Here is a 13178-nt window from a genome sequence, read left to right as displayed (position 1 = left end):
TTCCCCATGCTCAGCTACTCRTGGTCCAGTTTGCACAAGTGGAAAGCAGAATTAATGTTTTCTCATGGGACCATGTAGCCAAGATAATGCATTTGTAACATATTGCGCCCATACAGTACTCGCAACAATCACTGTGGCCCATTGTTTTACACATTCATTGCGCTATCAACAAKCATTTGCTGTAAGAGCTGGTAATTAGTGGCTATTTCAGTGGTATCTCCCCTCACTTTCTGCTACAAAAACAACAGTAAAATCAATTGTGGTTCAACAGTGAACTGAAGAGTCCTAAAATAGACTTGACTGTCAATATTTAATTGTATACTAGATACCTTCATATTTTTTCCAAGTTTAATACAAAAATAGTTGCTTTTGTTCTGATTTGAAAAATAAGAAAAGGTTAGATGTAGAAGTAAATTAAGAAGGAAACTTAATTATCAATTAAGTTTCAATTATCAAGTGTCAATTGACTTGTCAAGATCAAGTATCAATTAAGTATCAACTATCAACTAAACTTAATTATCAAGAAGGAAGCTTATTATCAATCATGCTAAAGTCAATGCCTGACTTAATGTAGAGGTTACCACTTCTCTTTCCTAACAACAAAGAAATATTCCCTTCTACAAGGGTTTATTTCCAGGAATGCTTCTTCTCATGTGGCTATTGAACTTTACAGTAAGATTTCATAACTGACAGAGATGGCCCCAGCTCAAGGGAATTTAGCGATGTCAGTGAGAATGAAATTTAGACAGTCAGACACTGTTCTGAATTTCCATGAAATGTGCCTTAAATGTAACCTRCAGGAACTGAGCTTTTCAAGTCCTGCCATCTTCAATTCCCTCAAACCACTGAGATGCCTGAATCGCAACATTACTGCACCCAGTTGCACACTTGCAGTCTGGTGCTTCTATCCACAGTTCCAGAATCAGAGAGTGCTTTTAACAAGAGAAGATAGACTCACTCATTTTGATAGCTAAAGTTTTCACAGGAGTTTTCATTTGTAACTTGACCTGCCAAGTGGGCTAGTCAGCAATCTGTTATCTTAATTGCCAGCTCGGTGGCTTCCAGGCTGCGCAGCGCCAGGTGGGGAGCTAAATAACAAGGTGATAAACACACATCATACTGACTCAGCCTACACATACTATATTCTTCATTAAATGTTGTCACAGCTTTATAATTAGAAGTTTTAAGAAATTAAAATGAGTTGTCAGGGACAAAATGAAGTAAAACAAGTCAATTGTAGAAGGGGGAACATAGGTGAACTTCCTGTTTCTCTTTCTATTYCCAAGACACTTTCACCATTTCAGTATCCTCACAGCTTTGACAGGGATTAAAAAACCTGCAGTCCTCAAAGGTGGGCTCCACTGATCTCCTATTCCCTTACCTCTATCCTTAAATTAACAAACCAGCAGACTGCCTACTCATCATCACCATCTCTATGTGCAGCATTTTTTTTTCTTTTTTTTCCCCTCTCCCCCATCTTCTACACAGCTCTTTACTTAGTCATCCAAATTTCTCCATCCCTACTAGGTGCTCTTGGCTGGTGTTCAGCATGTTCATTGTTCTCACCACCGAGAAGACGATCTCCTCATCCTCGTGAACAGACTTTCTACAGATACCTGTAATGACATTAACTCGTCATATGCAGGACAGCTGAGTCTTAGACCTGCTCTACCAAAGTCATCAGAAACAGTAAGAGTTACACRCATCTTCACATCTAGGACAGGAACAGAACTAAACAATCTTAAGGGGCTGTAAACCTGCTGAGGGAGATGGAAGAGGACCTACAAAACTGACCTAGTTTTATTTTAACCTGCATTGTTCAAGCACATTAATGCAATAAAAGAAACCAGAAGCACCTCAAACCCATTCCCACAGACATCCTCGAGGGAGCAGAGATCTCCTAGCTGTGGAAGTCATTTGGTAAAAGTAGCAGCTCTCCAGCTCCATTGAACTTCTCTGCTTGTCCTGAAGTCACTGAAACAACCAACCAACCAACCCACTGCCTTTAGCTGTCCTTGAATTGGTTTCTATTGAAACAGAACACTTTTCTGTATCCACTAGAGAAGGTTTCCTTTCTAATTTATCCCAGACTGACATTATCTTCTCCTGCTGCCAAGACCTGCCTGGACGAGGTTGATCAGGATGTCGCCCATTCCCATTTCCGCCCTTCTCCCTCCCGGCGCAGGCTGTTTAAAGCAGGGATGACTCAAGCTGCCTGCCTCACTTGCGGCACTTTTGGGAATGACTGTGCTCAGAGCATCATCCCCTGGTAACTGGACCAAAGACAGACATATTAGTGGGCTGAGTCACTGTGCCAGATTACTGCGGCCTCTTCCAACCCACTTATTTTCCAGTCATTTTGTGACATGTTTAGAAAAATCTTTTGCTCATGCTGCTTATTCATTATGGGCTTTTTTTTTTTTCTCTCTTTTCTTTTCCCCCATGGGCAAACAGAAGGTCTTCTTTTGGGTTTGATRATATAGTTTAAAATATCAAGAGAGAAAAGAATAATACATGGCGCATTATATCTCCAAGCATGCAGAAGGTTTCTTGCAATAAACAACTATGAAATATAAAAACAGAAATACAGGGAGAATATTCAGGAATACATGAAAACACGGAGAATGCATTCTTAAACCAACACTACTATAATTACTCCAGGAATGGATATGGGTTCTTATTAAGTGAAAAGTTTTATTATTTTGATAACTCATGGGTTTAAGATAGCTGAACAAATATATAAAGCCCCACTCTGAGGGAAGACTGATGTCCTATAGCCACTATGTGCTTTACTGGTATTTTCGCTACAACATTAAAAATGATTTCACAGGGAGGAGAAAGAACGCACCATGCTTTACAGAAGACACAAGGTTCAGAGCAGGTTGTTCATATATTGGAAACTTGATAGATGCATCTTGTGTAGCTTTAGAGGGAGCTTAAACAAGCCTGGAGGGTGTCATTTCGCTACCCTGCATCATCCATTATCTCCTGAGAAAAGCCAGTGTGCTCAGCACGGCCCAGCGAGCTGATTGTGCTGCTCTCCTCAGAGAAGAGCCCAGCTGCACAGGAAGCCTAACAGCGCCTTAAATAAGCTAGACAAGAGCATGGCTTTTCCTCTGACCCATCTTGCACTTTGATAGATTTGATTTAAAGGATAGAAAGTGCCATAGAATTGAGCTCAAAGTGTTTCTCCAGGTTTGCTCCTGAATGTTAGGGGACCCAAAGGAATTTTTCTCTACTCTGTAGCTTCCTGTTCTCTTCAGGTTAACCCAAAGCTCTTTTTCTGTACCAGAARTTCTATTACCATTCCTCATTTAATTTTATTGTGCGATTGCATTCTACTTTGAGTCCATGCACACTCACACTCCAGGTTCTTACTTTGAAAAATAGCTGGCATGACCCATACACTCCTCAGCTACCTTCAGGCACTAGGCAAACTTCCCTTCCAGCATGGGAATAGGAAACAAAGACTTGTAGGATCAGGGATAGCATTAGTGACATCGGAACCGAAGAACATACAAATAATCATAATTCAAACTCCTGCATTTCAGTGCACAGGTCCAGAAGAACAGGCAGTACCATGCAAGGAAACAAAGTCTGGCTGATCCCATAAACAGGGATGTGAGCTATCTGACTATTTTTTCTGTTTCTGCAGGATGGATGACATCCAGCTGTGCAAAGACATTATGAACCTTAAGAAAGAGCTGCAGAATTTGGTAGCGATCCCAGGTAACGGCAGTCTCCAACCCACCCCTAGGAGAATGTTTGGGCACTGCAGGGGATCCCAGGGTGTCAGGASGACCTCTGTCCTGAACAGCATCAAAAATGTCCCACAAGACTGATAAAGAGTAGGGAGGCCTCAAGCCTCCTCTTCACAAATCAGAGCTTTGCYCTTGGAACAAGCAGCACAAAATGACATAAATATAACACTGCTGAGCACTTCCCTCTGTAAAAAAAATGGTCTTTTGACTTCCAAATAGGAAAGGAAACTTAAGAGATAAAGGTAGAAAGGGGAGTAGACAATACCTCCAGATATGATGAGTGAATCATGCTGCTCACTCAATCCTAGCAGCTTTTTGATGCAAAGTCTGTGGTGATCTTATGTCATTGGAGGGAACAGTTTCCTCTCAGTCAGAGCATCAGTTGAGAAGCTGTAATTAGATATGAAAATTGCCCTAAATATTAAAACAGATGAGTGCATAAAAAATGAATCCTGCATTTGCATTTTTACCTTGAAAGTACACTTTTAATTTGTATGTTAGTGAGAAGCACATCCACCGGATCACCGAAGTGAGTTACACATCTCACTATGAATTGATTTAGCAAGCTCATAACTATTTGTATTGAATAGAAYATTTTCTTGCCTTTGGAGTGTGCCCTGTTAAATCTCTGCTGAGCTGCTAAGTGCAGCAAGGACATTTTTTTTCTTTTTCCAGCAGGCTCTGAGCTGACATATTACAGCYACAGGCCTGTGACAATTATAGTACCTTGGGGCCAGCTGTGCTTTCCTGAAGCAGTTCAGCAGCATAGTTTATAGGAGCATATAGGAGTTAGCAGTGGCACTGTACCTAGAAGAGACTGCGGATTTTACAGCCAGGCAGCGCTGTGTGAACTCCCACCACACACAGGTTACTCTGCCTGTTGCGAGAACAAGATGAGTGAAGAGGTAAGCCACGCCACCACTGATACTTATGTGTGCAGAGGATTGCTGTGGGGCATCTGTTTCGTCTGTCCTTCAAGGCTTTAAGCCCTTCATGACTAAGAAAAGGTCTTTGGCAAAAATTGTGGGAGAAAARTAGCAATTCACAACAGCTGGTCACATGCATCTTTTAAGAGACCAGGAAAGTACATYTACACTAGATGACTCTATGGTCTCTAGCACCCATCAAATAATTTGCTATTGCCCAGCTGGTAAAGTCTCCCTCCCTTGGCCATCCTCATCTTATTTCCATGTGTTATAGTGCAACTTAAAACAATGGCTTCCTCCCCAGAGAAGACAGGCATTTCAGTCATGAGATAGGAAAGAGATATCTACATTTTTCTTCTCAGAGTCCATACAGCARCCTTATTTGAATAAGAACTTCCCTTTATTTTTAATTTATAATTACATTCTTATAATGTTCAATTAAATGGTATTATAAAGCATTATGAATTCTAGAAGATATCTGTGAATGATCCTCCCTGCCTTACCTCTTCTACTCTACAGCTTCTCTAGCTGCATTATTTAATTTACAGTTGGATTTTTTTAATTAACTGTTGGAACATCTTTCATTGCAAGTCTTGAGCAGAAATCCACACACAACAGCTGTTCTTCGCTCAGTGCAGCTCAGCATTCCCAACAAGTTGGATGGTGCAGCACCACCTTTCGACAGGCTCACAGCAGGCAAACCGTCACCTTAACCAAGAGCCAGAATCTTCAGGCATCCCTACAGAAGCAACTGCTCATGCAGCATGTGCCCATCATGGGATAAGACTTTCCCAAATGGGCTCACTGATAACTTGGTCTTTTCTGTTGGCTACAGGTTGTATAGAGACTTCCTGTACTGATTTCAGTAGATGGAGGTTTAATTGGCTTCAGCTGACAACTTATCAGGCTGTCAGGATTCAGTCTGCAGTACTTTTGTTGCTATTTTGGACCAATTTAGTAGACAGTTTCCTGAGAGATGGGACRGAAGAGCACATCTCGCAATCTGGGAAGAGGACAGATGGAAGAGAAGTAGGAAGTAGCGCCTACCTTCAGTAGCAGAGGATCCTTTGCTGCACAGATGCAATAGGCAAAGCAGGGGAAGAGCAAGGCAGCATTTTCATTTCTCTGCAGCAAACCCAGCATTACTCTGAACCAGATCTGTGTCAGTGCAGAAGCTCTGAAATCTTCATAGCTGTCAGTAATCATACCCACTTTTTTGAACATTTTTTTTTTTCTCCTCTAAAAGATAAGCACAGMGAATACATACTGCACAAAAAGCAGCCTTACTGGGTATTACAAATAAGCATTTTTGACATCTGTAGGTTTCCCCTCTGCAACTTAAAATGCAAGTAACAGCCTCTTTTCTCTATTTTTAACCAGAAAAAGAAAAAACAAAGATGGAAAAACAAAGAGAAGATGAACTGATTCAGAAAATCCACAAACTGGTACAAAAAAGGGATTTTCTTGTAGATGATGCGGAGGTGGAAAGATTACGGTAAGAGCTAAAAGTAACCAAATTTATTCAGATATTTCACAGGTCTAGTTCTACACCTACTAGAGTGAGTGACAGAGTTTGCATTAGCATGAACAGCAGAGGATAAATGCTTTAAAGCAACTTATCAAGTTAAAAGCCTCTGCCTGGTTTCACAGGAAAAAAGCACATTAAATTGCTGCACTCTTCTTATCCTATAAATAGCTGTCATCATCTCATGATTCAAGGGTTACCATCTCTTACTTTCTCACTAGAAAATGACTGGGCATCTAATGTTATGAAGAAAAGGATTTTTACTGCTGGCCAGAGGAACTTCTTGGAACAAGTAGCAGGCGTGAAATAAAAAAAGAGAAAAAAAAAATCCATCRGGGCAGATTTGTAGACATCTAATATATGATCTTATTATAGAAGAAATAACCACATTAGTGATTTATTATTACTCTTATCCCATATTTGAGACTACCTRCTGGTTTCAAAATAGGAAAGTACAACCACTAACAGGTCTAACCCAGCCTAAAGCAGGCGTGGGTTCAGAATGGTTTCTTCTCCATATCTTAGCCCATGCAAGCAGGCTGCATACTGAGGAACCGGTGGATTCCCAAAACAGTTTCCAATTGTCAAACCAAGATCCCAATACCCTATAATTAGTCAGGGCTTTGCTATTACTTCTATTTCAACATTAATGCTTCAAAGCTCCACCAATCCATTTATCCACAACAACAAYATCCATCTGAAAAGACTTAAATTCTAAGCAGGCAAATGCTGGGAGAGAAGGAATGCCAAAGCCCTGCAGCTGATCCAAGTGCTGCCAGTCAACAGCTGGCAAAAAGCCTGCGCTAGTAACAGGACCCAGGGCACCCAACGGCACCTTCAGGGTGCAAATCACAGGGCCCAACAGCAGCCTGACTATAGGCTGCTCACAACACMTTGCTATATGGATAGGAATACATTAGTGCCCATTCACATTTATAATAAAACCTGGTACCTTTCTTTAAAGCTCTTGCTAATGAAATCTCATTTTTCTCCAGTTAACTGAAGCTTTTCCATCCGTATGCTCAGTGTTAATAATGAAATAGCAAATGAATCAATACTGGAATAYTTGATAAAATCAACATTATAAATATAATCTTTATTTTGCGCCTAATCCTGTCATCTTCATGCAATGAAAAACCTACATGCCTTTGGAAAAAGCTCTAACAAAGTATCATAAGATCCAGTCTTTTAGCTAAGTGGAACCTTTAAAAAAAAGGTATGGTAGCACATGCATATTGATTGCTTTGCTTCATTTTTTAGAGGAAGTGTGGAGAAACACTTGAAAAACAACTTAAAATAGGTGGTTTAAAGTCTCCTGACTAAAGCATATAGCTGCTCCAAAACTTTCTGTATCATGGAGACAACCAAAGAGCCTTGGGGGAAGAAAATACTATTTGAATTCTATGTGGTTTGTTACTAAATCCTTTGAGCAAATATGTTTTGCTCTAATAAGCAGCAAGATGTATTTAAAAGGACAACTTTTTTCCCCCCCTTCCTGCTGATTTGATCCAAACTACTGTAGGTTTTACTGTGCTATTTACAGAGAAATTATTTCTGTCAMATTTATTTTCTTTTTTTCCTCTAGAGAGAAAGAGGAAGACAAGGAGATGGCTGAATTCCTTCGAACCAAGTTAAAACCCTTAGACAAAGCAACCCAATCTCCTACCAGTAAGTTTGTAATCATTAAAATGGAAAACAAAACAAGAAAAAAGCCAACTTACCCTCAAAAACACCAGGGGAAAAACAGGAAAAAATAACCTCCCAAAACAATGCTGGAAAAAAGAAGGGCATTTTCAAAGGCCATGTAGGGCCAGGCACAAGACTTGATCTGGTCTTGCTAAATAGTTTCTAGAGATTATGTGAAACGTCTGAAATTCAAGCACAAGACTGATAGGTATAATTTGTGATGCATTTTAAAACATCTCCTTTAGTCACAAGCAGGATAAAACTCTTCCCTTGTTAGTTTACTTCATGTCATTGCCTTTATACACTTACTTTAAATGCCACAATGGAGAAATTCCTTTCACCCCCAAAGCTTTTTTAATCTTGTTCTACTAATTAGAGCATCCAATTTCGTGAGAGAACAAGTTCTAGTAGTACTTTTTTCATCTTCAACTTGTTAAAAACTAAGTTTAAAACACACTAAGCTTTCTGTTGAAGGACCTCTTAACTGTCCCTGCAGCTGTCAGTTAGGGCACCCGCAYTGAACATGGTGCAAAAGTTTACATCCCAGTAAGATGCATAGGCTTTCTAGGCTCCCTTAACTCATCTGAATAGGTGAGTTTTCCTGAGCACTTTGACTTAGACTTTTTTTTTTTAAACCAAGCTTAGATATATTTTTCCAGCTAGCAGTAAAAATTTTGTAGAAGAAAAGTTYGTCTTCTCAGTGTAAGCCAAATGTAGGCAAAAATAATTTGAAATAGTCTTCATTTTAATGCTGTCCTGTTTTGAAATTTGCAGGTACGCCCGCAGAAAAGAAGGCAGAGCCTCCTCCAAACAAGCCCACCATTGCCAAGGCGGGCTTGGCTATTATTAAAGATTGCTGTGGGGCCACACAATGCAGCATCATGTAGCTCTGGGTTCTCTACCATGTCTGTTTTCTGTTTTCTTTTCAAATGTTTTCGTTGAATGAAACTGTAGGGTGTGGGGTTTTATCAGCATCCTGAAAAACAACAAGAACAACTGTGATACAATCAATATATGGACTGTATGATGGCAGGTTCTTCACTGTTGCATGGATCACTCAATGTGCATGCCTAAAGACAAAACAAACCTATATAGTGGCTATCCAGTGACCAGAAAAAAAAAATCTGAAATAGAGACCACAAAAAAACACCCGTGATAAAAAAGAGTGAGAAAGTGACACATTTCACCAACTAGGATGTAGATCAGCAGTTTTAAAGAGGTCACCACCTTATAAGAATGTTATAYACATTTGCCCCTTGGCAAACAGCACTCAGACATTTGCTGGAATATCCCATTTTAACTAATTTTCAAAACAAAAGCCACAAGTAGTTATGCTGTATATAATGCAACCAATAGATGAAATAAATTTAGAATAACTGATGTTGTATACAAAATATTTATCAAACTAGTGTGATGTTCAACTACTTTGCTGTAGAGTTTCACTTCCAATCTTCCTAAAGAATGACTGTCAGTAACAAGGATGCTGCAAGTAGATGTACCTTGTGTCCTATATGACTTCTGAATTACCCGATCCAAGTAAGTATTGCTTGCACTAAGGAAAAAAAATCTCTAGTTTAACTTTAGCAAACACTCCAAAGCTACATCATGTAGAACTTCAAACATCAATTACATATTTAATGACTTGGAGATACATATGCTTTCAAGCACAGAAAGGCAGTAGCCATCCAAAGTGCCCCCAAGGCAAGTATAATAAATACAAAAGTAACTATTTATGASAGAAAAAAAGGTCACCAACTACACAAAGTGAGCTTAAAACTAAGAAAAACAGTTACCTGTGTTTCACCATTTAACACATTTCTGGTCTCTGCAGATTAAGTCTTGTCATTCCCAATATCTTTATATTAGCTGTCAGTAGGTGGTATGTCTGTGTGATAGTATTACATATAAATGTATTGTGATGGGTGTAAAGAGTAAATAAATGAACATGATCTAATGTGAAAACAATCTCAGACTTAGAAACAAACAGCTAGCAAGGAGTTCYAAAGTTTTCCAAGAGGAACCTCCATTTTATGAAGGCAGCTAAGATGTGCATCTATGTACAAAGAAGCCACAGTTAAAGGGGCAAAGAGGGGATATCAATCTGAACATTAGTCACCCAAAAAAACAGTAACATTAAGGAGTACCTTACTAAGGCTCAAGGAGATAGCAGGTAAGTCAGAGTACTCCGGTATGAAATACAAATCCACAGCACTGGACTGATGCAGTGAGAAGCATTTTCTTCCCCAGAACTCCTTGTTTCTGTATCGTGCACACACACTTGAGAACAGAGCTGTCACCGCAAGGTCCTATGGCTCCAGCATCAAGAAGGAGCAAGAACAAAGTGGTTTCCACCAAGACACGAAGCAGTCTGTGTACTTTGACTAAAGATTCAGAATAAGGGACAATATATACAACAAAAACTGGACAGACATACACAGCTGCAGCAACCTTGCCCAGAGAGAAGTTCACTTGTAATCCTGTAGCTGTACCTAGCATGGGTTTGACAGGTTACAGCATACATATATTGTTATATATATATTAATTGGCATACAGCATTACATATATTAATAGGATAAGGAAAACAGCATAGCTTTTAAGTGAGAGCACAAACTGGAAGGGAGGAAATGGACACTGGCTTCTGGGTAATTCAACAGCCTCTTGAATTCACTGGTACTCAGTTAAGGCATGAGAATTATTAGTATTTTCAGGCAAAATRAACAGCAGTTTRGAAAAAACACTGTTGTAAAACATCAAACTTAAGCCTCAGCAGGATCAGCTGTTATGACCAAGTAGTGTGAGCRCCCATGAATAAGCAAAGGTCTAAAGTCTGGGGAAGAAAACAGAAATCAGTGGAGTTTCACCAGTAGAACATAGGTTGGGCTGAAGCATTTGCTAACAGAAAAGATGAACCCATTTTTAAGATTCAACAGTGACTAGATTACAGAGTCCCCTCTTAATTAAAATGGAAAAAAGCACAGCAAGTATTAATATCACTCCCATACAGTTAGAAATATACAGAGATATATACATACTAGAGAATACATATACAGAGAAAATATCAACCAAGTATTTAMGTGGCTACATTGAACAACTGACACCATCTCAGCAGATCTGATTCAGGTGTCTGTTACTGTCTGCAAACAGGGACACTGGCCAACTGGAACAATCAAAGTGGTTTCCATAAACCCTGACTGTTAACCACTGTCTGAATCAGTCCAGACCATGAGGCAACAGAAACAGCAATTAAGGTAGATTCGACCAACTGATTTCTCTATGACAGGGTGGGGACAGGTACAACAGGCTATCTTCTATCAAGGATCTTGGTCGCCAGAACACAGACCTGCTCTTTGTACCGATTGCTCTCATTCTACCAGCACATCRCTCCAATTCTACCTTCATCTAAGCCTACTGAATCTCTTCAGCAAAGTAAAATTCAACATATTTCCAAATAAACYAAGCTGCTGTGTTACACTAAGCATTTGTTGTTTTCTTCCTGTTACAYAAAAAAGCAGTTGCAGGGTAGAGGAAATCTTCCCGTTTGAAATACAGAACAGTTTCTCCCCTTACTGGTAGCACTTGGATCGCAGCTTTCCATCACACTGCCATCTGCTTATGCACCTTTCAGAATAGCCCCCAGAACCCTAAGTAAAACTCAGCTTTGTTTCACCATGCAAATAACYGCTGTAGTGAAACAGCCTCCTAAGGCAGCAAGGTTGGGTGATATTCACCCCCAAATTGCGTCTGAAAATATTTTGAAGTCTGTTGTCTATAGGACKGTCAAGCTCAAGAGCTAGAGAGCAAAGGGATTCTCTCGAGTAAGAGGAACAACTCCAAGACTTCTTCYATTAGTCCCAGGACTCAAAACAGTCCCCTATAAACAGTTATATCCAGTGGATATATGAAATGAATATAACACAGTAGAGAGCCAAACACCTGAAATAAGCCTGCTTTTATGCCTTGTCAATGCTGCAGAAATGGAATTCCTGCAGGTATTGCCCCTTCAAGATACTGATGCAATCACTCCCACAGAGTAAGCAGGTTTCACTGGTACCATTCAGATTTTAATTGGACAGGACTGTTTAAAGAGGTATTTAACTTAAGYAAGGCCATACAATACATTTTTCCCTCCCGTCCCAAAGTCCTAAACTTAAGGTGCCAAAAGCAAATTTTGTTTGGCTGTGTCCAAAAGCAGTCATCCTGCTGTATAGAAACATGACTTTCCTTCCCATTGCTCCATCACCACAAGAGCTGGCTTTCTCCAAAACAGACCTTTGGTCAGCTCTTGTCAGCAGCTTATGCCCTAAGACACTGTGCTGTGTGCTCTGCTCTGACAACCACGCTTCCCATCAGCATTACTCAACATCACACCTAGAAGAGCAACTAAGTCACTTCCCCACTGCTGCTCTTCATGTGCAACTTGATCGTTACACTTCACTCTCCTTGTTCTGCTTTTGCTGTTTTAAAATAGAAGTTAGAAACATGAATAAAACAGCGCAATTTTTGTCTAACACAGAAGGCAGACAGAGCAAACCATTGCCATTTTCAAAAAATCAAATTTTATTGTGACTGAAATAATTTACCTAAAAAGGGAATGTTCAAAGCAAGATAACGAAAGAACAATTAAAATCAAACTCATTATCAAGTTAGTCACACATTAGGTGATGGAAGGGTTTTTATTCATGTGCATACCTAAAACATCTGCAACTACCAAGGAAATTACAAAGTGGTAACTGTACAGTTTTTTTTTTTTTAACTGCTATAGGAAATTTAGAAATTGCTTGCCCCTCAGTTTAAAACAAGTTTAATAGTTACTTTGAAATAGTCGACTGAATAATCAAGTACTCTGGCAAGATCAAGCAAGCACTTACCTCTGGTAGACCTGGCATCGTTTACTCTAGCAGACAGTTCTATTAAACAGTTGCATTAAATGAGAATGCAAGTTAGATTATTAAAATAAAAACAAAGTTTTTGCAGCTCTTTACTTTTCCCCATAAAGCTGAGATGACAGAACAGTTCAACTGAGTTGGAAATTTTCCTTTTTTTTTTTGATTCCTTAGATTCAGAAGTAAAATTCAAAACACTCACTAGTAAAGCTGCAGAGTAAGTTGGGTACCAAGCCTGAAGCTGCTGGATAATCACCACCTTCAATCTTAAAAACAATGCTATCTTATCCCAAAGGTTACTTACTGGTCAACTACATTATACAGTAACATGCTATTACACTAGTCACATAAATTTTAACATTTCAAGGTAAGAACTCAAACTTCCCTTCTTTAGAAG

General features: G+C 39.5%; 1 protein-coding gene across 1 annotated transcript in view; it reads left to right on the top strand.

The window, feature by feature from the left end:
- Positions 1-11102, top strand: part of CUNH16orf45 (chromosome unknown C16orf45 homolog) — a 38837-nt gene extending 27735 nt beyond the window's left edge. The window contains exons 3-6 of the mRNA XM_026054106.1: positions 3656-3729; positions 6068-6182; positions 7798-7880; positions 8673-11102. Coding sequence (XP_025909891.1) covers positions 3656-3729; positions 6068-6182; positions 7798-7880; positions 8673-8785 — 385 coding nt within the window. The 3' untranslated portion in view covers positions 8786-11102. The remainder of the gene's footprint in view (positions 1-3655; positions 3730-6067; positions 6183-7797; positions 7881-8672) is intronic.
- The last annotated feature ends 2076 nt before the right edge of the window (positions 11103-13178 follow it).

The sequence above is a fragment of the Nothoprocta perdicaria genome, unplaced genomic scaffold (assembly GCF_003342845.1).
Source record: "Nothoprocta perdicaria isolate Ctin4 unplaced genomic scaffold, notPer1 scaffold_12, whole genome shotgun sequence".
Taxonomy (NCBI): Eukaryota; Metazoa; Chordata; class Aves; order Tinamiformes; family Tinamidae; genus Nothoprocta; species Nothoprocta perdicaria.
This window is presented reverse-complemented; position numbering and strand designations above follow the sequence as displayed.